General features: G+C 41.9%; 2 protein-coding genes across 3 annotated transcripts; both read right to left on the bottom strand.

Moving 5' to 3' along the window:
- Positions 1 to 324: 324 nt before the first annotated feature.
- On the bottom strand, positions 325 to 8054 carry klf5a (Kruppel like factor 5a). The gene is made up of 4 exons (XM_072436577.1): positions 7622 to 8054; positions 5542 to 6565; positions 4466 to 4525; positions 325 to 2266 (listed from the first exon to the last, which is right to left on the bottom strand). The coding sequence occupies exons 1-4, from the start codon at positions 8021 to 8023 to the stop codon at positions 2088 to 2090; spliced, it is 1665 nt and encodes a 554-aa protein (XP_072292678.1). The 5' UTR covers positions 8024 to 8054; the 3' UTR covers positions 325 to 2087.
- An 840-nt stretch (positions 8055 to 8894) lies between these two features.
- On the bottom strand, positions 8895 to 24521 carry pibf1 (progesterone immunomodulatory binding factor 1). Of its 2 annotated transcripts, XM_072437044.1 has the most exons (18): positions 24178 to 24521; positions 23970 to 24070; positions 23650 to 23848; positions 23458 to 23577; positions 23248 to 23381; positions 23054 to 23162; positions 22857 to 22976; positions 22719 to 22780; positions 22289 to 22414; positions 19177 to 19275; positions 15859 to 16024; positions 15259 to 15409; positions 15057 to 15147; positions 14578 to 14680; positions 11459 to 11589; positions 10282 to 10366; positions 9388 to 9558; positions 8895 to 8949 (listed from the first exon to the last, which is right to left on the bottom strand). In XM_072437044.1, exons 1-18 carry the CDS (start codon positions 24442 to 24444, stop codon positions 8896 to 8898), a joined length of 2289 nt encoding a protein of 762 aa, XP_072293145.1. In that variant the 5' UTR covers positions 24445 to 24521; the 3' UTR covers position 8895. The 2 variants fall into 2 exon arrangements, with proteins under 2 accessions (XP_072293145.1, XP_072293146.1); XM_072437045.1 differs by lacking the exons at positions 8895 to 8949; positions 9388 to 9558; positions 10282 to 10366; positions 11459 to 11589 and adding an exon at positions 13449 to 13525.
- Between the last annotated feature and the right edge of the window lie 325 nt (positions 24522 to 24846).

Below are 24846 nucleotides of genomic sequence, written 5' to 3'. Positions count from 1 at the left end.
CTGCGCTGATACCTTCACTCAGCATTACCTGCCATCTGGAATTAATGTAAAGCAGGACTTCAACTTGGCTGGGCACTCGCAGGTGAATAAACTTGTTGAACAGTGCTGTGGTTCTTCATATTATTTTGAAATGTAAAGTTGTATTATTTTACTGCTCCTTTTTATTCACAGATCAGGATTGAAATGATAAAAGATGCTTTAAAAATAACTTGGAAACAAATAAACCTAAAAAGGTACAGCTACCACGTGGCTAAAACTGGCATAGATTGTTTTTCCACATTTTAAATCTAAATGTTAGCGTAAAACATAAATAACACACATGTAAAAAGTGTCAGTTGACTTTATTAGGATCAGATTCACTCAGTTGATGAAAAACAACTTTTGTCTTTGGAACGTTTACCATGGAAGAAGAGAAGAATCTACAAAATAAATTGCTTTAAGGACAATATAAAACAATTCAATGGCATCAAAATAGTTTAGACAAGAAAAAGACAAAATAGGGCTCAAATTTTTGGATGCAGGGCAGTTTCAACATTTGCCCTTTTGTTTACAAAATCAAATAACAAAAGAGCTTGAACAAAAACTTGTATTTACAGTGCATATATTTACATTAAGGCATTTTTTGCTGGGGAGAAAGACAGTGGAACTGAAGCACCCCCACTTCTACACTATCAAATAAATAATCAGATTTATCATTTAACATTACAGTGCGATATTGTCTTTATACTACCTGCAGTGAAAGAACATGTACAGTTTAATGGGGACCCAAACAACACAATCAGCTGTCCATTTCAGATTGGCCCACACAAACCCAATACAACTTAGTAGACAGAGTCAGTTTTCTCTACGTTATCTAAGAAATGCAATGAAATGTCAACAAATTGTGCCACGTCTGAACCAGAATGAGTGAATAACCTATAGCCCCCACTTTACAGCACCACATTTTTTTAATCCTCTCAAATCTGCTACGACTCAACAGAAACACGGGAGGCACTTAACATTCTTGATGCGTGAGATGATACTTTGGTTTAAAAGAAAGAAGAAAAAAAAAAAATTACATTAAAAGGTACACTAGTATTTTCTTTAAATACAGTCCATTTCTTAATGAACTCTGCATATTAACAGGAGATTGGAGAGAGACTTCCACATTGCATTAAACATAATCATTACCAACTTACCACATTAAACTTCAACAATTCAATTAACAGCAATAAATGCAGACATAATCTGTAGGTAGAACGAAGAACTGTAGAGTATTGTCATGTAGAAATGTATTATATCCGAGTGATTTTTTGAGATATGATTATATCAATGGTTGGAAGTCTGTATGTTTATGGATTCCACTAACATTTTCCCTGCGTGGACATCCATTGCAAGACAAAGTAAATAATTAATTGCTAATTGCTGCTCTTAACAACCTTCTCCCTCGCTTTCAGACTTGCTTCTCAGTCATCCTCAGATCCATCTAAAATAAAAAAAATCTTTCCCACTTGGAGCTCTCCCCTCTCCCGACTCGTTCCCCGTCTCTCCTGAGTATCTAAGCCTTAAATTTTTAATATGAGAACAGTGATTTATTTCTGCCGTTGGGTGATTTGAGTGCTCTTGTGAAATTCAGTCCGGTAGTGATAATGATCTTTCATCAACGAGGCCTTATGTAATTACAGATTTTTAGTGCAAACCAAAGGAAAATGTAGACATGTGAATTTTCCAGTTATTTAAACAAACTAACAAACCTGAAGTAAACAAAGATTTGGTTTTGCTAGTCTTGATAGTTTAATATATTTATATATAAAAAAAATAAAAAACGCCTGATCAAAATTAAAATATACAAATAATCTAAGTGCTTTTATTCCAGTCATAAAAAAACAGTCTATGGAGACATTTGGTGATACAGTTTGCTTCGTCTTTCTGGTACTATTGCGAAAGCAAATGCATCTACAAATTAATTAATAGCCGAGTCAAGTCAATATGGCCATTATCGTTGTTTCTAAACTTCCATTTTGGATTAAGATCAACAGTTCTAGTATGATGATAGCAGCACCAGAGGTGGTGTTGTCAGTAACATTGTGTTTGTACGCTGAACAACACTAGTTCTGGTGCCTCTTCATGTGGAGGGCGAGGTGGTCCGAGCGGGAGAAGGAGCGCGAGCACACGGCACACTGGAAGGGTTTGGCGCCCGTGTGTTTCCTGTAATGGCGCGTGAGTTCGTCCGAGCGAGCAAAGCGCCAGTCACAACTGTCCCATGTGCACCTGTATGGCTTCTCACCTGCAAAACAAGAAACACAACAAGGAGACTATTATTCTCAAATAACAGTTACACTGTTATATTTGTAATGACAGGAGTAATGATACGAGGAATGCCAATGAGCAGCAGATCATTATTAAAGCACTCAAACTCCTCAAGTCAACAATGATTCATACATTTGGGTGGAGGAACAGGGAAAACAGGCTTATCTGAAAGATCCAGTCTATTAACAACATTCATAAAGGCCGTCGCAGGCTGTCAACCTGTGCACATGCAGCAACACTGCACAGAGGTTCCCACGAACGACTCGTCAAGCATGTCAGTCTTGTCTTCCAGAATATTATTTTTTAAAGCGGATGAAATATGTTTCTCTGTCACTTTGTCATCTCAGCAATCTGAAGCTCCAGCTAAAAAGTGTTTCCAGCCTTTAAGACTTGCTCATCTACGGGCTTTGCTAAGCAGCCTTCAAACTGAATCTAGTCATTTATGAAATATGTTTGTCAAACTTCTGCCAACAAAAATATGTCAAAAACAGTTTGCACAGTTCATTACTTTGACTTTGGAAAACAAAGTGAAGCCTATCACTATATACAAGACGATGTCACCTCTAGCTGTTTAATAAGCACACTATTTGAATAATGAGTAATATTTACTCTTACTTTGATGAAGGATCTATGCAAACATTGCCAAAGCAAATTATTTGCAAATAGGACAACTATGACAATTTGTAAATGTTACAAAGAAATCAAGTTGCGACAAATTCTTAGTATTAAGAGGTAAACCAAACAACACAGAAGAGGGCAGACTGAAGAATGAAAGGGAGGAGTGCTTGTTTTTTTACAACACACTCAAAGTGGCGTAGGCACACGCTCGCCGCACACACATAATCAGGGTAATGGATGTTGATGGAGATTAGAGTGGGAACTCCCACCGGGCGCAAATGCATTAGGAATCATCTCACACAGATTACTGACAGGTGTGTGCAGACGAGTGTGTGTGTGCGGACGAGTGGGTGTGTGCGGACGAGTGTGTGTGTGTGCGGACGAGTGTGTGTGTGCGGACGAGTGTGTGTGTGCGGACGAGTGGGTGTGTGCGGACGAGTGTGTGTGTGCGGACGAGTGTGTGTGTGCGGACGAGTGTGTGTGTGTGCGGACGAGTGTGTGTGTGTGCGGACGAGTGTGTGTGTGCGGACGAGTGGGTGTGTGCGGACGAGTGTGTGTGTGCGGACGAGTGTGTGTGTGCGGACGAGTGTGTGTGTGCGGACGAGTGGGTGTGTGCGGACGAGTGTGTGTGTGCGGACGAGTGTGTGTGTGCGGACGAGTGTGTGTGTGCGGACGAGTGTGCGTGTGTGTGTGTGTGCGCGGAAGAGTGTGCGTGTGTGTGTGTGTGCGCGGACGAGTGTGTGTGTGCTTCTGAGCGGCTCAATGTGAAGAAAAAGAGAAAGACGGGAGCAGACAAAGATAGAAAGAGTGGACCGGGGCGCGACTCGAGGTGGGGGGCACACGACACACCGGGAGAAAGGAGACAACAATACAAGAGAACAAGCTGATTGATATTGATGCCTGCACTGCTCACATCTCTTTACGTGTTATGTTCTTGTCTTGTGGGCTGTAATAACTGCAATAACCACAATCAGCCTGCAGCATGGATGACGCCATTTGTAATTGGCATGTCATGTTTTTCAATAGATAGATGCTAAGCACGCACACCCACACTTGAAGACACCAAGTTGTGGACTAATAAGAGCAAGTTGGGAGGAATGTGGAGATATCAACGCCATCTTTGTTGTGTTAGCTGCTCTAAGCGAGGACTCGTTTAGAAAGAAAGAGAAATCGAAATAAAGTAAACCTGAATTGGTCCCATGTCTGTAAACATGGGTGTAGCACAAGTGTGTAATTGAAAAGAATGAGGAGATTTCAACATTCATGTGGAAAGTGTTAACTACTATCCCATGAGAGGTGGTGCCACACGTCTCACAGTCACCACATACCCAGAGAGTCATCCCTCTGGCAGAAGTGTGTTACTTCCACCTGTTTTAATGGAATAGTATATTGGGCAGAGGATGGGAATGAGGTAGGATACATTTACACACACATGCCAAGAACACAACACTCTGCCTAGCAACACAGTGCCAGTACAGATATGGAAATACAAGTCTAGCGGACGTTTCTTAACGAGTCCATTTTTAAAAAGCGACACAAATTGCAGTGTCTTACTTACCTGTGTGTGTTCTGAGGTGAGCTTTCAGATGAGAAGACTTGGTGTAAACCTTCTTGCAGCCTGACGACAGATAAACACAAACACATTCTTACTGAGAGTAACTCATAATCTATGTGCAAGATATGAAATAACCAAGACACTGAGCTGTGGAATGAGAGAAATGTGGGCTAATGAAGAACAGAGGTCATTTTGCATTTCGAGTGAAAAATGATCCTCTAAATATTCTACGCTCCATATATTTGTAAAAATGCTTGTGTTCGGGACAAATAATTCAACAAATACATGTACCATGCTCTGATGAGGTCATTGCTTTGAATAAATATTAAATTGGGGAACACATCCTAAGGTTAGCAAGTGCAGACATGTAGGAAGAGGCTCCACTAAATCCCAGTTTACACGCTGCTGCAGGCTAGTTGACATTACATATCCTACAAGTAGCTGCACATCATAATGCTAAAAAGGAGATTTAGTTGTAGCTTTTGAGCGAGCTTGGCAAAATAAACCCTTTCATTTGCTTTAAAAAAATGCAAATTCAAGGGAGCCCTTTGCAAATGTGTGTGGGAAACCGCTCAAATGACTTCCGGCAGAAAGTGTCTCTGATTTCAGTCGGTCACAATCAGGTTAAACGCATCTAATAAGTATCTAGGTATCGAAGCTTGGGCTGAGATACAGGACTATCTAATTAACACAAACACATTGCATGCACGTACACAAGTGGTGCCAACCAAAACTATTGGTCTCATTTACGCAATATATCAATGTCGTTCTGCAAGCAGAGTTTTAATTTTAAGGCATTGACTCAATCTCCCAATGGCAAAATAAAGTTGGATGTGCCATGTTCCACCTTCAGCAATATCTCTGGCACGCAACATAATGCAGTTTGGAGAAAAACGAAAAAGAACTTCTAATTTGAAAAACATAAGGAAGGTGCTATCAAATGTATGCGTTATCAAAATTTGATAGAATTTACTAAAATTCCTCATAATAAACCCATAAATGTCTCTTGTGTTAGATACAGGTGGATGAGTTAGAATGTGACTTAATGAACTGCACTGAACATTTTTATTAGAGCATACCTGGGTAATCACAATGGTGAATTCTCCTTTTTTCAAGATCAGGGTTGTTCCGCCGGTTATATCTGACCGGCATGGTGGTCTGAGATGGCGCTGGTGTGGCTTGCGGGGCTTGGGGGACTCCTGATGAAGCTGGCCCAGGGACAGGAGAGTGATGGGGCAGGGGCAGGTTAGGGCCGGGGCTGTGGCCCAGACCGGGGCTGTGGCCCAGGCCGGGGCTGCTTCCTGCCAATTTGGAGGCGATGGAGGCAGCGTATGATGGAGGGGGAGACAATGTGTGGAGCAACTCTTTCTGTCGGTCAGGACTGCCAGGCTCAGAGCTGGGTGGGGAGGGGGGCAGGTAGGCTGGTTGCGGTGGCAGAAAACGGGTGTGTGTGTGGGCGCCAGGACATGTGTATGACCCGTTGTTAAGGCCACAATAGGCAGGCTTCGTTGTCTGCTCTTCATGGTAAGCTGTCTGAATAGGTGATGGTCCTGTGGGCATCTGAGAATGATGATGATCCATAATGTTTCCATGGTGATGTTCCAAGCCGGTGTTCAGAAGCTGAAACAAGGAGCTGCCGCCGTCGTGAAGTGCGTGTTGTTCAAATTGAGGGGGCATTTCTTGTTTAATAAACACCTCTGAGCCTGAACTGTTGCAACCATTTCGAGTGTTGTTAAAAACACTAAAGTCCGGTAAACCTGACATGTCCATAGTCATCCCGCTGCCAGCATGTCCGGGGCTGCAGCTACTATTGGCGCTGGAGCATTGAGGTGGAAGGTGGGCAGAGAAGCACTGGGCGGTGGGCTCCGTTTTGATATGGGGCACAGTGGAGTGGTCCTGAGGCAGCCGTACCTGCTGACACAAGCCCATCCTCAAATAGGCAACGTCCTGGAGATACAGATTCATGTTGAGGGTGTAGGGAGCGCCGGTCTGATCGTCACTGAAGAACTGGTCCATCCCAGACATGGGCTCTCGGTTGGGCTTTTGCTGGCTCTCTCCTGACGGCTGAAGGAAGGCGAGATATCGGTCCAGTTCACACTTTGTCTGTGGATAAAAACACATTCTTAATAGTTTATGTTTCATCACAAGCCAGCAAACTGCTCAGAGCTCAGTTTAAAGAAGACAGGTTTGATAATCCGGTCACCGCACAAACATTTATCGAGTGGTCATCGATAAGACCTTGCCACATTCCCTTTCTGACTGCGAGGTCATCTCAGAACCAGCATGAAGCAAGGGATGAACCGCAAATGATTAAAAACAAAAACACTGAATGAGAGTTGGTGTATCTTATTCATGGGTTTCAGCTTCCTGAGTATAGTTGATTCTTTGAGAACTTTTGCCCATTCAATAATATTTTGCTTTGAATTGTTGGTATCAATGGCAACGGTGCTAGTCTTTCATCTCTCTGAAAGCTCTGACAGGATATGACTATGACTACAGAATCCAAATGCAAACATGCAACATTCACAACATGTGTATTTTTTTTTAGAGATAGACTTATAGTAGGAAAGGAAGAGAACAGGGACGTGACCGGGCACCAAAAGTTTTCAGGCCTCCAGCAGCAGCAGCAGCAGAGGCTGGCAGTGTAACATGAAAGGCAGTGGGGAAACACCCTTGCCTCCCGCCTGCAGCAGCAGCAGCAGCAGCACCAGCAGCAGGAGCACTGAGGGACCCGGGTTATTTCTAGCCTCCTGATCCGAACAGCTGTTTAGACCTCCCTCCTCATGGACTTGACAAGTTTTCTGGACTACTGAGCCAGGGAGGGAGCTTTGAATCCGGGGGCTGCGGAGTCAGTTGCTGTCAGCATGGTATGATAGTCAGATCGGACGCCAAAAAGAGCCCAACAACTGCTGGAGCAACTGGCATCGGGACGCAAACACGCGCTGAAGAATGCGTCTACGGGCTGAGCCGCGCGCGCCACCGCCGCCAACACCCGCGCGTTTCTTTCAATACGATCTCAAGACAAAGTAGTAATCACGCATCTTTCACCGATTGATTAAAAAGGCCAAAACAAGCACGTCTGCCACGCCCATTCACACAGAGATACACAGTGTACCACCGGCTCCCGCTGGAGACCCCTCAATCCCCCCGCACACGTACCTGAGAGTAGTCGTTGTGTCCGCTCTTGTCCGCGTCCAGGCCGAACAGCGCCGAGTCCTCCAGGGAAAAACCCGCCGGGAGACCGGACTTTTGCAGCGTGTAGAAGGGCTCCTCCTGCCCCCCGCCGCCGTTCATCGTCAGTGTCGCGGCCATGAAGCTCCGACGCAGCACAAATGAGCCTCGGGGAGTCTGGGGGGGGGGGGAATTGGTGATGCTCCGGGTGCAGAGGTGAACGCTCAGAGACGGGTCGTGCGGCTGCGGCTGCCTGCTACATCTCCTTCCACTTGTTTCATGAGCGTCCACTGGCTCCTTGCAGTTTTCTATGTCATGTTGCAGGGCGGGGCGGGACAGAGTAAATACAGCGCGCGCACCGCCTCCTGAATCTTGAAAACCTTTGATCATTCATTCACCCCGGCCACCGCCCTACGCGCCATCTGAACGCACGAGCTGCGCCGTGAAGTGTGCGCAAAGCACGCAGACCGCAGTCAAGGTTAATAAAGATGCATGGGGAATATTTGTCCATTATTGCGTTCATATTTTTTTTTTTTAATCAAGGTTTTGTCTGTAAAAGAGACACTCGTTTGGACAGTGAAAGCATAGGTTTGAATTACAAATCAGTTTCAATGAATGGACAATAGCTTCAAGGTGTAGCATAACTTTAAGATTTAACAAGCTACTGGTCACATATTTCTCCCGTTCCTATCCTCTCTATTTGCCCCAATGCCACTAAAAATAAATTCAGTCATTTAACAGGAGTTCGTTTGAATGAGGAGTCAGTGGTGTGTAAAATGTCACAGCAGGGTTCCTTTTTTTATTACCATACAACCAGGCAAATACACGCTCAAAGGTGTACAAATATCAAACACATTATTTAATTGAATATTTTGCTAATGATATTAAAGTGCAAAATACAGAAATAAAGATAAGACTACTACTAAGCCAAGTTTTGACTTGTGCAAAGAGTCTGTGATGCGTGCAAGCATTTGTCTGCAGGCAAAAGCATACTTGTAAATTTGTACAAAATGAGATTCTAATGATACAGGCCTAATAAAAGACATAACTGCCAAGAGTCAGGAATTCTTGGGCTGTTTGTTAGTGAAAACTGTGTACCTTGTGTTGTGACCAGTTCATTTCAACATTCTCACTTAATAAAAATATAAATCACTCAACAACTAAAGTATGTTTATCATTTTATCATCCCAAAATGCATTTACAGGTACAAAACAATATAAATAATGTCAAAAGAATCTCATGTAAACAATGCACACATTAGATTATTTATGTTTCTGCTTTGTTTTGGCGTACCATCCAGGGGCTTCTTTCTTGGTCTGAAATTAAAAAAAGGAATGCAATTATTTAATTTTTTACTGTACGCTTTATTGAACACAACAGTATAGAGTATAATAGGGGCGAGAGCAGGGAGTACATTCAGCAAATTGTCAGATCAGGGAACCAAACAAAACGCTGAGGGCAGACTTACAGCGCCTGGCATAAGTGCTGCTGCTTAGACAACTCTACCACCAGGCAGCACAAGGAATGCAATTATTAATACAAAATATGATTATTCTCCAAAGGGTCAGGGTTAACTTCATGTTTGGGCTTTGTTAGCTGCAGTAGAAATTAATATCATGCAACCAATAAAGGGAACAACAAAAAGCTATTTATCAACTGCACTGAATGTCCTGCCAAGCGCTCTTTGTCTAAACTTGGTGGAGGCAGGTTCAAGTGCAGTGACTCATGTGAGGGTGTTGTCAGGACACACTTACAAAGACTGTAGGTTTGGGTTTGTGAGGCGACTCGTCCTCTGTTCTGCTCAAGTCTTTGGCCTGGTGCGGACCTTTACTTCTGATGACCGCTTTGTCTGCTGTCAACATGTTTAACTCCTCTTTTTGTCCAGACTGCATGCTGATCAGGACCTGCTTCATTACAGCTAACTCCTGCAGAAAAACCACAACATAAACTTTATTGCTGAATGCCACTGCACTCAGGATGACACAGTTAGAAAGCAAATGAATATGCCAGAATATTTACAAAGTTATAGCTCTACATTTCAGCTCAAGAGATTCCAGATGAGCTCGACAAGCTCAGGGTCTGTTGGGGTGGCAGCAGGGCAGAGGACTCTGGGCCATTTCACGGTTCTATTTATCAGCCCTGAGGACATGAGCCCCGGCATGTCTCACACACGCAGGCACGCACACGCCTAAGCTCACACACACACACAGCCCTGGCATCTCAACCAGCCAGGCTGAGCAACAGCTGTCTGTGACAGGACACATACTTCATGCAGCAAACGGCTGGCTCTGGGGCTCGTGGACACACACACACACACACACTCACTCACGCACGCATGCACCCATACAATCTTCAGGGAAACAGTGCAACACATGTGCAATAACCTAATGTGGGTATTCAAACACTATATAAAATACTAGATACGAGTAGGTGAACAGCAAAAGTTGTGGACATATGCTGTGACATGTTGGTTTTGCCAATTAATCTTTTAATTCTCTAGACAGGCTGAGCTGGATGTACCGGCTTCTTACCATTTAAACAGTCCAACAGACTGGGCCAGTCAGGGTGTATTAAAAACAGAGACTATAATACTACACAATGGAACAGAAACTAAAGAAACATTGCCCTGCCAACACGTGCACATGTACCTCTCGATGATTGAGGAGTCGCTCCAGATCAGCAGCCATGTTGTTTTTCACCTGTTGCAATGAAGACCTTTCTTTCCGAAGAGAGCTAGAGGAAGAGAATAGCATGAACACAATTAAAATAAGAAGTTTAACAAACATATTCAATTTGGACAATAGCCAGTTTAATAATACAGTACAGGTTCTGCTTATTTTTCTGTTGTTGTCTGTGGAAGAGAAAAGCTTCAGCAAATACGTGTTCACAAGTTTACGTGTGTGTGTTTAATATCAGATCCCCTGGTGGACTCAAAAGTGCAGATAGTTTATGTAACTTTAAAATAAAAAACAGCTATTCAACCTTTCCAAATGTTTATCAATCGGATTAGTAACTCCTTCCTTCCACTGTATTGTTCTTACAGGCAGCAGGAGTACAAGCAGGAGCGTGTAGTGGGGTTCTCACAAGCAAATCGTCTTGCAAATCTTAAAATAACAGCTGTGTAGTCATCTAAGATTTAACTGAGCACTCAAGAAAAGGCTATAAACCCATGGGTCTTGTAACCTTAGACACAGGTGCTCATTATGATTCTGTAAATATTGCATCAGAGCTTTAAAAGTCTAATGCTAGCAACCACCTCCGATTTACTGTATCCAAATACTTGTTATGGGTCTTTGTACCTATTGAAGAACTAATTTCAATATTTTGAGCTTTGTTGTATCTGAATTGTAAGTCATGACAGTCCACATTCTAGCTGGTGGAAGAGTCGGATGGCAAGTTTGAAAAATATGACATTTTAAAAGCCTCGGGTGAGTGCCGAGCAGCAAGAGAAAACCTGCCATGTGTCAGTTTCCCAGAGTAAGTTGAAGTGGGAATCAGAGGTTTAGGTCAGCATTGAAAAACAGAAGTGACGCATTGAAAAACTCGTATGTGCTTATTTTCCCACCCTTTCAATACAGTTTCTCTTACAAATATATTTAGAAGGGTTCAGTCTCTCTGGACACTGAGCCCGCTGAACTATGCTGACAGTTTGGTTGCCACTATGTTAGATAAGGTAAAGGCAAAGATGCCTCAGGGTGTTCTGCTTGATGTTTAGTTGAATCAGAGGTGGTTTTGCAATGCGTGACAGGATGCCAGTCAAGAAGCACTGCTATGTCATTTAAGTTCAGCGTTCGCTCATAACTGATTTATTTCTAGTGTTCGTACTTGACATTGTCTTCAAGTGACGCCACGCGTTCCTTCAAAGTGCTGATTTGAGCCTCGCGCTGTTTCACCGTCTCGATCAAGTAGCTGTAGGGCTGCTGCGTCTGCTCTAAAAGCTGGTTGGCTGCCAAAAGCTGAAATGTAAAATGTACACACAGTTCACAAACAATTACACTAGTCATTATGATACCTGAACAACTAAGAACACTAGCACACAAAACATTTTAATAACTGCTCAGAATCAGACATACAGTTCCTGCCTCACATGCAGGAGACCTGATGTGCTTTTGTTTAAGGTGAACTTGGTTTGCGTCACTGAGGGGTAAATGTTCACATACAAATCCTTTTCATTTAATAAACGTTTCCAAAGTTCTGCACAGAGAAGTTACAATAAAAAAAAACTATAAAAGTGTCCAATTTAATCTAGTCCTAAAACAACAACAAAACAGCCAAATAAAAAGATGAAGCTAAACCATAAAGTAAAAATAAATAAATAAAACTAATTCAAATGAAAATATGAGGTGATGGATGTAAAAAGTGTGTTAAATTGAAAACAATTAAAAACAAACATTAATATCTTAAACTCAATATTAAAATCAGGGTCATGTGCTCTTATTCTTTGGTCCCCGTAAAAAGAAGAAGATGTGCAGATTTTTCACCAACTGAGAAAGAGAGCAGTGGCTGAAATGACATAACACTTGACTGACTGAGATGAGATAAAAATGTGCACGACTTGTTCAAATGAATTCAAATTAAAGTATACATTATAAAATGTTTAATTTACATTTTTTATTTGGTTAGTTTTGTCATACGTTTTTTTTCCATTCATAAAGTAAAATTTCTTAAAGCTGGACTCAAAGGAATGGTATTGTTAGACAAAAGCAATACAATAAAATGAACAATTTCACTGTTAATCATAATAACATTTTTTCACACATTAATTGTAACAATACATTTGCTTTTGTGACATCCCTAGTAACAAACTATGTCAAGTGGGTGGAAGAAAAGTAAGCTAGAGCAACACTGAGGAATACAGTTTACAAGTGATGCCTCAAAATGTTGTAATCAAAATGTAAATAGCTTCTGTTCAATGCTGTGTGTGTGTGTGTGTGTGTGTGTGTGTGTGCGCTCGGCCTCTCAAAACCTGGAGCAAAGCCACTTTTCATATCTAGTGGCACAATGTCTCAAAATATTACTAATACATTATAGTAGGGCTATACTTTCTCTACAGGTAAATTCTGACTGTCTAGATGTTTATATGTTTATATATTTCAGTTAGGAACCAAGTAATTGTAATCATGATTTTTGCCATGTTTCTAGGTAATGATTGTATTGCAACACTTCTACAAATCTCTTGACTTTGGACATTATCTGATTTTGGCTGAATATATCATAACAATCAAATAAGATTATATAGTAGTTATGATAGTTAGATTATTATTAGTATTATGTCATGAACAAATTGCATGGCATCAACTTCTGTTTTCAAATCAATTTACTAAACATACAAATAAATTACATTCTCTTTACATTGAATATGAAGAAAGCTGTATGATATGCTAATCTGAATTATGAATTAATGTTTTTAAGTTTATTTTACACCGGACGTCCGTACAGTTGCACAATATCATGTTAGAATCGTTGGATAATATATAAAAAGAGCCGGTTACACATTAATCCCATTTTACAGCTCCAAAGCAGCGCGCACGGCTGGGTGGGAGCTGCAGGACAATAGTTAGTCAGAATATCTGCGTGGGCGTGTAAGTGGTTAACACCCATGCCCTCTGTGAATGGGATGTGTATTTTATTTTTTTTCTTCACTCCTTTTCTTTTCATACTCTGTGAATCATGAGGAATTCAGACAAGTGCCAGTCAATCACAGCTGACAGTTGAATACCTGGCTTACGAGGTCTTTGATCTGACCAGTTTTTCCTTCTCTGGTCTTTCACAATCACTGTCGTTGCAATGCACTGTAGTAGTCGCAGTAGTAAACACAGTGGCCGCCCGACGTGCCAGTCATCCAACCTGAATCCTCGCTGGCAGATTTTCACACGAGTGCCGTACATGTGACTGGAGAAAAACGTGAACTCCTATCATTGAAGTCTCAGCGAGCGCACGTGGTATGACAACAAAACAAAAGGCTTGGCGACTGGTGGAAGCGAGCAGTTGGGATGATTGAAGAGCATGGCCGTCACGGTTTCTGGCACTGTATCTCCTGTGTCAACATGTGTGACAAGTACTGAGAGGGCACCCTGTCTTCCGTCTCATGTAAAGCCTTCACTCTCTTCAGGCTACTCCTAACAAACTGTCAGATTCTGTGAAAAGCCCAGGCCGGAATTATTGTTAAACAGACAAAGCGTCCATGGCTGGTGATTCCTGCAGCAACAATTCTTCAAGCGTCTCTAATGAAGTGTTCACAAACTGTACCAACATAAAATTATGTAAGAAGTAGAAAAAAAAAACAACAACTCTACAATTGAATAGATGGTTGTAGCAGCCAGATGTTGTGTGAGAAGGTGGGTGGCTCGTGACGGAGGAGCAGCATGACTCTGTGGTAATTATATTTTTTTGTGTTTGTTGAAATATATCATATCAGCTCTGATAGAAGCTGGGAAATAACTGTAATCTGTGCTGCTAAAATAGTGGATAAATGTTATAGCTTAACTGAGTCATGCAATATTTTAGTTGAGCCTGAAGGGGCTGGTGTACTCGTGCCAGTTCCAAACCAGCAGAAATGGAGTCAAGAGACATCTGGATGAAAGTCCATGATAAAATCTGGAAATTGCAATGAATGAAGCCTATGATTTTCTATGGCGAGAAAAGGCTTGCACAGTATGTGTTACAGGTCTTAATTGTATGTTTGTCTGTGGGAGTATGCAGTATTGACACACATTTAAATATCTTTTCTTCCTCTCGATACCAAAAAGATCCATTTAGAAGCCATCCAAATGTGCTACATGTAAATGTCTTAGGAGATGTTCTAGTATTGTGATTGTAAATGAGAAAACCACAAAAGCAGAGAAATATCAACAGTTTTCACATTATAAAGAAAATACTACTACCAACTATTTTGACATTATCATTCAGACATATATTGCCCATCTCCATGTGTCTGTGTTTACCTCGTCAGTCATTTGCCCCGCATGTGTCCTGTTTGAGTCCATCTCTCTTCTCAGTGCAGTGTTCTGCCTCTCGAGCTGCAGCACCCTGCGGGCTAAGTGAACGCTGCACGACAGCAACATAAATAAAATAATAAAACAACGATTTCCAAAACACCGTAACATCAACAAGTGCACACAAGTTAATTCTTCACTCGTGTTTCCACAATATGAATGTGCTGAGGTAACACTTTGGCACCACATATGTATAAACTCATCCATCTACAAAATAAGTTTATGTTTATGGAGAAAACTACTGTACTACCTTTACTTTGGCTTGCTTTATATGAATGTATTTGAAGAGAATCCAGCAGTACAGGTGGTATAGGTGTCTGGATCATGACAACACATTATGTGCTGGAGGAAAGGTTCAAACTATAAAGCATTTAAATCACCGTTTACTCTGTATGGTATTGTTAAAATTAAAGGAAATAAAAACGTACCTCTGTTTTAGCCTTCTCTTTGCTGTTGTGGGGACATTGGCACCGTAGCCGTAGGAAAATAGAACTCTCTCAGCCTCTTCTTCATTCTCAACTGGAAGCACAATCATCATCCATATACTTAATCATAATTATAAAAATGATTCAAAGTGAGTTCAGCTTGCCGCTTTGGTAATGTGTGATGCTGTGATGAAACAATGCGTACTCTCAGCCGCCTGCATGGTGACCTGGTCCAGCTCCTGCTCCAGCCTCTCGTAGGTCTCCAGCCTCGCGGCCTGCTCCGTCGCCTGCGCCTGCAGCTCTGTCACCCGCTTCTCTGAGGACGTCTGCAGCCGGTAAAACTCCTGAGTCAGGACCTGACCAGAGAGTGACCCGCATACAATTAAAATAGCACACAATATTTTTTTTATATCCATCATTTTAAATTATTGAAATGATACTGGGGTGCCTCGAAGTTAAATGATCGATGATCAAGCGTAGAGTATGCAAATTACTTTATGCGAGTAACGGGGAACGTAACGTGCTCCAAGTTTGTTTCCCAGCCGTAGAGAAGTGACCGAAAACACATGTTTCGGCGTGTTGTGAGCATGAGTGGTTTTCCAGTAATCAAACAAGTACTTCTCTGTGCTAAAGCATGAACCAGTGGGAACCTACGATCCGGTGGTCAAATAAGCATCGCAGTTGGTGTTACAAGTAATCTGCAAGTAACCCACTCAAAATACATGCCAAACTCCTTCTGTAATGTGCGTAAACAAGCCCCAATTCTGTATAATGAAATCTGTTACTGATGTAAAGCTCTTCGTACCTCCAGTTTCTTCTGCAGTTTCTCACACTCCACCTGACACTGGGCCAGGGCCTTTGCCGTCTCCTCTTTGACCATCTCAGCACGCTCAGCCTCAAAGGAATGAAGTTTGGCCTGACTAGACAGCTCTGCCACTCGGTTGTCAGTTCCCAGCTGCAACTGTCTGAACCTGGACAGATCAAAACAAAGCCACAGCTCAATAAATATTAAGCAGATACTGATGATTAGGTTAAACTTCTCCGGGCCTGTGATGGTTTAGAGTGATGTTATCACTTGAGAAATCCTGATCTTCAACTTTACAAAACCTAAACTCAGCTTTAGGCATTGGTTGGGCTCAGGCATGTTTGGCGGTTTCCAATAAATGCTCCAACATTTTTTCCCAAACATATTAAATTTGATTTTGTGGTTAATTGCATGCCAAAAAAAACTAGGAAGTGATAATTGAGTGTACATTGTGCAATGAACAATTTAAGGGTTTGTTTAGTGACAGCGCAGCGCAGGAAAGAGCAGGAAAGCCAAGTCTTAAATATTTTCAAATGGTGCTCATAGCAATGTTCGTTCCTGCGCAACTTCAGATCATCCCATTTGGCAGTTAGAGAACAGTGTTCATCCTCAGGAATTAAGTCATTAAAGATAAAAGCACTACGTCAGATTGAAGAGGCGTACACATAAAGCGAAACGTCTTGGGAAGAAGGGAACGAGAACAAAAAACACAAACCTAAATAACATTAGCATATACTGTCATCTGGAGGAATTTACTTTAGTTTTGGTTTTCTTTCATTAGTCACTTGTCTAAATGTCTGGTTTTACAATCACAGTGACATAAAAACACTATGACAAATTACAAATATGTCCCAGTGTGAGTTTGACACACATGAAATATAGCTTTTTATTTGAATTCAATGCAACATTCTAGATATACTAGATATCTGAGATTCTCTATACTCACATTTAAAAGTCTATTAATAATTGAAGGATTTCTGAAATTAACAAGCCAAATTATTCATGATCTCCTGGTCCTCCTCAGGCAGCTCTCAAGCAAGCGAACAAACAGAAACACACACTCGATGGAGCTGATACATTGCTGGATAATATTAATAATTCTCGATTACAACTGACCTGATAGGATTTCATCATCCATAGAGCGCAGTCCTAAGCTGTGCGCTCACTGTGATAGACATGTACACATGGGCCGCAGTTTAGACCCTCTTTTATTAGCAGGGGCTTCTGTTCTCAAGAAACTACAGTGTTAACACTTAAACCATTGAGTTTTTCCCCCATTCAGAGTCATAAAATGGGTGACGATATCAGTAGGAACTCCGTATACATTTGGTTACTTTACATTACATTACATACATTAGCTCTATTTACCAGCGAGATCTAAAAAGATTTTCGCAGAATAGTTTGAATTCATGCAAAACATAGTTAAAAAAAGGTCTTATTTTAACCAACAAAGTCCTGAAATTTATTTTGGCATTTATTGGTGGAATAATCTGACGCCATTTCAGGCTTGTCCACTTCATTCTTTGCCCCAAAAATAGGGACCTACATGGGGTTAGGGGTTAAGGGCTTGTGGCTAGCATCTGTCGTTGCTGGCTTGTGATGCGACACAGAGCGGGAATGTGATCGCAGTGGAGAGAGTGCAAGGGAGATTCAGCCTGGAAAGACCAACAGCTGGTGGTTTGGATCTAGAGAAATGACCGGCATGTCAAGTGAGTAGTAACTCGGGACAAGAACATACTGCTGCTAACTGAGGGGTCAGACACCGAAAAATGATTGAAAATATGTGAATAGTATGTGAAAACGATGCAATTGTTGGAATTAAAATATTTTCTATGTAAAAAAAAAACAAAGCCTAGCAAAAGTTCAACCTGGTAAAAGGGATTCTAAATTAGTTGTATCCAGAGAAAGTTTAGCATTATGATATTTCTGTTGCAATTTTTAAGCAAGAGGTGAAACTTATTTAATAGAGTGACCCAGAGGCACATTTCCAGGCAATATTCAGAGCCTGGAGCATAGACAAGAAACTTTGGCAGCTAAACGTTAACATTTTAACTGCATTTGTTTCGATTTGTGTTAAAATACCTACAATTTCTTTGTACTCAAGCAACCAGAGGGGTCATTGACACCAGCAGGTTGCAAACAAACCTTTAACCCGATCCCATGACCTCTGAACTTTAAGCAATCCCCTGTCCCATTCATTACAACACAGTAAAGGGTGCAAAACCACAGCTACAAGAATGTATCGTGTATATTTCACAAGAATAATAAATAAAACGTGGACAGTTCTAGGCCAAATTAAATGTCCCAGAATGAACCATAAAGTGTTCAATCAACATAGTGAGACTCGTGTCCCCACAAGTGCAAGCAAAGCATCTAAACATTTAAGCTTGGCATCGCTCGTCGGTGATTTATTTATCGGGCAAGGTCTGGAGTTCAAAGATTATTTTAGGAATATACAAAAAGACTTATCTACAATAACAGGAAAATCCAGAGTTGATGAAAGGTGATGCTACAATTACTTTCACTGCACAATGTCAAACTATCTAAACTAGACCAGGAAGTGATCCTTTTAAAAAGATAGAATAAACCACTAATAACTAGTTTGACTGAATGTGTAGGTGTATCTAAATGCCAAAGCCTGAAGGTGTTTGTTGGACCACCGTAAATGACCCGGACCTCATGTGACAGTGTGCACTTTCAGAAACATTGGTCCTCACACATCAAAGCAAAGAACAGTATGCACTCAATATACAGGTTAAACAGGTAACGATGCGGCTCCTGGGGCTGTTTGCCATTAACTGGATCATGATCACAACATTAGACTTAATTATCAAGAAAAAACCTTGTGTTGCACATTTTTAATATGAGTTGAAAAGGCATGAGAGGTCCGGTCTAGAGCTATGCAGTGTGTTGACAAGTGTTTCTATATTTATTCTGTTATGGCTGTTATGTGGAATATGGAATAAATTTGCTTCAGTAGACACTTACGAGGAGCTCAGTCTATGATATGCTCTAGTGAGAGTTAAAATCACTTCTTCAAATCAAGAGCAGACTTAGTAAATAAGGTTTTACAGGCATTTCCCACAAAGCAGAAGTTTTAGTTTATTATTTATTTTTATCAACATGAGGTGATAACATAGCTTCTCTTTTATCATGGTTTTAGGTGTTAAAATTTATTGTCAGACAACAAAACATTCATTATTCTTAAATCTGAAAAAAATACATAACCATAACTTGGGTTCCTGTGTCTGTCATTGTGGTATGTAAACTGAATTGAGAAGATGTGTGTGCCATTTTATTCTAATAAACAAAACTCACTGCTCCAGCAGCTGGTCGTGTCTGGACTGGGTTTCTCTCTCAGCTGCCATCGCTCGGTCTCTCTCCAGCACTGCAATGTCCCTAGCTTCACGCAGGTTCCTATATAAAACATATACCTCAAATTATAACAAGAAGTATTTATTATAGAAACAATTCAGTTGCATCATCTGGACTCTGAGAAAAGCAAAATGTTTTGACTCTTATCCAAGTCATTCTCAATCTGCGAATTGAGTCTGGGGACTCCTGGAACGTCCTAAAATCCACAAAGGGAATGTTCTACTCAGACCCATTGTGTGCAGCACAGATTCATCGCATACAATGTGGCCAAGCATTTAACAACCATCTTGGCACCATTAACGGGGAACTCAGAACATCATGTGGAAAACACACAGAATATTGTGGGCGAAGTGAAACATCTCCAAATGGACCCAGATGACCTAATTGTTTCATATGATGTTGTGTCCCTTTTCACCTGCATCCAGACTTCTGAGGCAGTAGCAGCGGTGAGGACCAGACTGCAGGAAAACTCCTTGCAGGAAAGGACCAAACTGACACCTGAACATATCTGCAAACTACTAGACATCCATCTTAACACCACTTACCGGTACTTTAATTCCGGGGACAGACAGATTCACGGCTGTGCCATGGGCTCTCCCATAGTGGCCAACTTGTACATGGAGAATTTTGAGAAGAAGGCACTGGGTCTGAGTTCTACATGACCATCATTGAGTCCATCCTCACGGATCAGAGCCCTTCTCACCCTGGACACTGACTATTTGAGCCGCTCCCCTCAGGCAGGAGGCTACGGTCCATCCGGACCAGAACCTTCCGCCACAAGAACAGTTTCTTTCCCTCTGCCGTTGGACTCATGAACACTTCTTAACACTTGCCCCTTTCACTATAATTGAATCAATCGCTCACTGCACTGTTCACTTTATTTACATCTGTAAATTCAACTGTAGATTTTGTGTACATGGTAAGCCTATTTTTATCCTATAGCTGATATAAATTGTTTTTCTTTTTGACTTTATATAGGTTGTTTTATTATTGTTCATTGTTTTATGTTGCACCAAATTACCAAAGCAAGTTCCTAAGTTTGTGAATTCTGTTCATTGGCAGTGGGAATAAACCTTTTCTGATTTTGATTCTGACCTTCTTTTCAGGCATTGATCCAAGTCTTTGGTATCGTTAAGTGGATGACACATTTGTGACAATCAAGAAACAAGAGCTGGAAACTTTCTCAGAGCATATCAATGCGTTGGACCCAAATACCACTTGGCCTTTCTTGATTGTTCCACTATCAGGAACTCCAAATAGAAGTATGTAGGAAACCTACACACACTGATCAGTACCTGCTCTTTAGCTCAAACCACCCACTGTAGCATAAGCTGGGAGTGATCAAGACATTACAACAAGTGCCCACCAGCTCTGAGGGCAAGAAGAAAAAGGAAAAACACGTTTGGAATGTCAGCCTGTGAGAGAGCATTCCAACAAAGTGGAGAGAACCAAAAAGCAGGACAAAGGGGACAAAAGGGAAGCAGAACTAAGAAGAAATGGTGTCTCTATCCCTCATGTCTCAGGACTGTCGGATAAACTGCAAAGAAGTTTTAGGCAACAAAAAATTCATTTTTACTTCAAACCAGGCAACACTTAAGACAAAAGTCTAAGCAGGGAATCCATCCCAGACTTCCCCCTCCCCAGACACTTCTTCCAACTCCTCCTCAGGCCAGCCGAGAAACATAGTCCCTCTTTCCGGTGGGACATGCCCGAAACAAGAAGCATCCGGAACAGATGCCCGAGCCAAGTCAGCTGGTTCATCTCGACGTGGAGGAGCAATGGCTCTACTACGTGCGCCTCCTGTGTGACTGAGCTCCTCACCCCATCTCTACGCCCAGCCACCCTGCGGAGGAAACTCATTTCGACCGCTTGTATCTGCAATCTTGTACTTTTGGTCATAGCTCATGGCCATAGGTGAGGGTAGGAACGTAGATCTCGTAAATCGAGAGCTTTGTCTTTCGACTCAGCTCCTTCTTTACCAGAACAGTCCACTGCAGCAGCTGCACCGATCCGCCTGTCAATCTCACGCTCCATCCTTCCCTCACTCGTGAACAAGACCCTGAGATATTTGAACTACTCCACTTGAAGTAACGACTCCCCACCAACTTGGAGAGGGCAAGCCAACTTTTTTCCGGTTGGGAACCATGTCCTCTGACTTACTGCCGGCAATGCGAACACAGCTCCTGCTCCGGTCATACCAGAGCAAAGGGCCCCGGACCCCGTACTCCCGGAGCACCCCCCAAAGGACACCCCGCGGGACACGGTCAAAAGCCTTCTCCAGATCCACACAGCACATGTGGACTGGTTGGGCAAACTCCCATGAACCCTCGAGCACCCGATTGAGAGTATAGAGCTGGTCCAGTGTTCCAGATGCAGACACAAAAACAGAGCAATGTAGTGTATTCTATCCAATGCAGTAAAGAGCGGTAGATAAGTGAGATAGCCACTTCACAAGAGGCTTCATCAGCACAGAAGATATCCAAATTCAGGACCACAGAGCGCCGTGCATCGTGGCTAAAGCCACAAACCAATCAACTGAAGATTTAAGTGCAGATTCTAAGCAGGGAGAAAAGATGGTTTGAAAGGAGTTAAGGAGGCAATCTTTGCTAAAAGAATCCTTCTTTAATCCGAAATGGAGGTTTAAGATTCAACCTTCCGGTTGTATATAATAGTGTTTTGAAACCCTGGAGCGGGAGAGACCCAGCGCATTCTGATGCTAATCAGGTACTCAGTGAAAAGCGTCAGGAGGGAGTGAATGTCATGTTACAATAGGATTTAGATTCCAATACAGGGCAGTTAGTAAACAAAGAGCCTCTCAAGTTAAACTAAAAACTCCCTTTATCAGGAGGTCCCGCCCGATGGGCAGGGTTTACACAGAGTAGGATATAAAAGCAGGATATAGTTCCCAGACTCGATTTGTAGATTGAGAATGACTCTTGGAACAGAGTCCAGACGATACAACTGCATTTTACTGAATTTCTATAATGGAACACTCCAGGACAAATGAGCGATCACACCAAAGAAATATTTATGAAACTGAATATTTAGTTGTTACCTGTTCTCTCGTTCATACATCTCCCTGGAGGCTCTCTGTAGATTATCTATTTCATTTCCAGTTTTGAGCCTGATGTTCTCCAGCTCTTCTCTCAATCTGGTCTCATATTCAGACTTGTAATGGTCTCTTGAACAGACAAATACACATATTGGGTTAGTGAACACAATATTATAGCTGGCAAACTTCATAATAGTCACATTATGTCCACTGCTGTACGTCTCATCAGCTACAGCAAGTTGGACAGAGAGAAAGACGGCTATTTCCCAATTCAATAGAGTAGAATATTTATGCTAAACATTTACATTTTATAAAGGGTGCTTGGTGATGTTTTTTGTAAAATGTTTCCGTTTCAATTAGTGATATTGAGTTTGAAAAAGTTTCTATTTTTTTTTTTTATGAGTGAATGTTATACAAGAGTTTGAAGTCAAACCTCGATGTCACATATTTCTCGTAGGCCTCCTCTCTGGCCTTTTTCGAGTCTTCCAACTGTACCTGCAGTTCACAGTGTCATGTTAGAATATGTAATCAAGCCAATCAGTGCAAGCCTTGTATTTATGTCTGATCAAACCTGCAGCCTCTCCAGACGATCCTCCTCATGCGCACAGCGGACACTCAACTCCATGTTCTGCCTGTGTAAGTACTCTTTGTCCTTCTGCAGCAGGGTCACTGACTGTTGCAATGTCGCCACCTGCAGGAAAAAGAAAATAAGAGACAAAATAAGGTCATTATACTGAAATGAATAAACCACATTAATCAGTGTACTACCTCTTTGCCAAGTGTGTTCCTCTCTCTGTTAAGAGCAGTATGCGTTAAATCAAGGCTCTCATATCTTCTCTTCAACTCTTTCAACTCTACATCCAAGTGGTCACGCTCCCTAAAATAGTTTAAATTAAAAAAAAATAATTAAAAAAAATATGAACACATGAAACTTAACAAATCTACTTTGAAGATCCACACACCGTCTAATAGTGGGGTAGTTTTCCCTGCGGTAGTCTCCTTCCTGAATGAGTTGTTTTGTGTCAGCCAAATCAAGAGTGAGTTTTTGGCATCTTACCTCAAGCTCTGCTCGAAGACGTCGTTCCTCTTCATAGCTCTAAGTGCAATCACAAACAACCCAAAGCACATGTTTTCAGTCAGTTAATTTGGAGTCATTCAATAATGTTTGTTACCTCCATCATTGACTTCATCTGTGTTCGATGTATATCAAGCTCTTCACTTAAAGATGTATTTTTTAAAGTGAGCTCTGTCACCTGAGTCCGCAGAGGACTCACCACTTCATAGAAAAGAACCTAAAGCACAGTGTGGTTTTAGTGTTGGGAATTTAAAAATGGTTATATTCTATGTCTGGACGTTGATCTTACAGAAACATATTCCTGTATGGTCAGTTTGTCTTCTGGTAAATCCTTTAGCTCCTGGTATCTGTCCTGGGAAATATCCAGACTTCTAAGAGAGCGACGCAGCTCTCCAGCTTTGTCACACAGCTGCCTGTTGGTCTCCTCCAGCTGCTTCTGCCTCAGCGTGATGGTCTCCATCTCCTGCTTACGCAAAACCTGCTGCTTCCTGGAAAACAATGTCACATAAATGCACTTAAACTCATTTCTACATTGCTTGCAGAACAATAATGAACATAATAAAGCACTAGGTGTAATGTATTATTTTAACAAATCAGTCATAATATTACTTGCGTTCCTCTTGAGCAAGTTTCAGCTGACTGTCCAGTCTAAGGGTCAACATTTGTTTCTGATGTAGCGTGTCATTGAGTCTCTCCTCCAATTCTTCAACCTAGGGAAAATACAATAACACAACTTCCATACAAATTGTGACTATGGACGATGGAAACGTGACCAAAAGGAAAGGTCACGACAAGCCATTAGTTGTGCTTTGCTTACCTTAGTCATGTGGTCAGCTTTCATGTTGTCCAGGAGCAGGTTTTTCTGGGACAGCTCTATCTTAAGCAGCTGGAGGTTGTGCAGGAGCTCCTTCCTCTCCAGCAGCTGACGGGTGACCCTCTGAGACCCGTCACGCACCTCGTCGGAGGAGGACACCTCCTCGGCTGTAGGGACGGTGGTCTCCAGGCTGATGTCCTCCGACTCCAGGTCTAGCGAGCTGGACGCATTCGCTCCTTTTGGCTTTAAGTGATGCTTCTTAGGCGGCATCTTGAACCCCTTATCCACAAGTCTCCTTTACACAGCTAGATGTAGTTTAGTTTCTATCGTGGCTGTATCTGAAAGCGTCAATAGTAGCGTCGCATCAGAGAGCGGAGAAAATATGTGCATTCAAACACAACTACGCTGACAAAAACACAACGAAGGCAAGAGGTTTTTGAGGGTCCCGCTTCAAGGGTCGAGCAGCCCGCCGCTGTAGCGATAACAACAAGCAGTGGAGAGGTGAAGATTTCCTTTAGGGCGCCTCTGGTGAAATGATGAGGTACTACACTTACACCGCTCACATATCCATGATCTCAACATGTGAGAAATGACAAAGTGGTGTAGTTTAAACTCCCGGGCGCATGGTGGCAGTGTAGAATTAACATGGCCCTCCAAAATAATTTTAACCCT

Source organism: Eucyclogobius newberryi, unplaced genomic scaffold (assembly GCF_026437365.1).
Source record: "Eucyclogobius newberryi isolate DKJ021-1_F unplaced genomic scaffold, fEucNew1.0.hap1 SCAF_8, whole genome shotgun sequence".
Taxonomy (NCBI): domain Eukaryota; kingdom Metazoa; phylum Chordata; class Actinopteri; order Gobiiformes; family Gobiidae; genus Eucyclogobius; species Eucyclogobius newberryi.
Note: the sequence above shows the minus strand (reverse complement) of the source record. Positions and strands in the feature narration are given on the sequence as shown.

Excerpts from the sequence above, each read along its gene's own strand:
- klf5a (XM_072436577.1), bottom strand. The coding sequence starts at position 8,023 with ATGATCAAAGGTTTTCAAGATTCAGGAGGCGGTGCGCGCGCTGTATTT. Across the intron at positions 6,566-7,621 it reads GACACAACGACTACTCTCAG|ACAAAGTGTGAACTGGACCG; the intron begins GTACGTGTGCGG and ends TTTTATCCACAG. Across the intron at positions 4,526-5,541 it reads TCACCATTGTGATTACCCAG|GCTGCAAGAAGGTTTACACC; the intron begins GTATGCTCTAAT and ends ATCTGTCGTCAG.
- pibf1 (XM_072437044.1), bottom strand. The coding sequence starts at position 24,444 with ATGCCGCCTAAGAAGCATCACTTAAAGCCAAAAGGAGCGAATGCGTCC. Across the intron at positions 23,163-23,247 it reads AACTACCCCACTATTAGACG|GGAGCGTGACCACTTGGATG; the intron begins GTGTGTGGATCT and ends AAACTATTTTAG. Across the intron at positions 15,148-15,258 it reads CACCATGCAGGCGGCTGAGA|TTGAGAATGAAGAAGAGGCT; the intron begins GTACGCATTGTT and ends TTGTGCTTCCAG.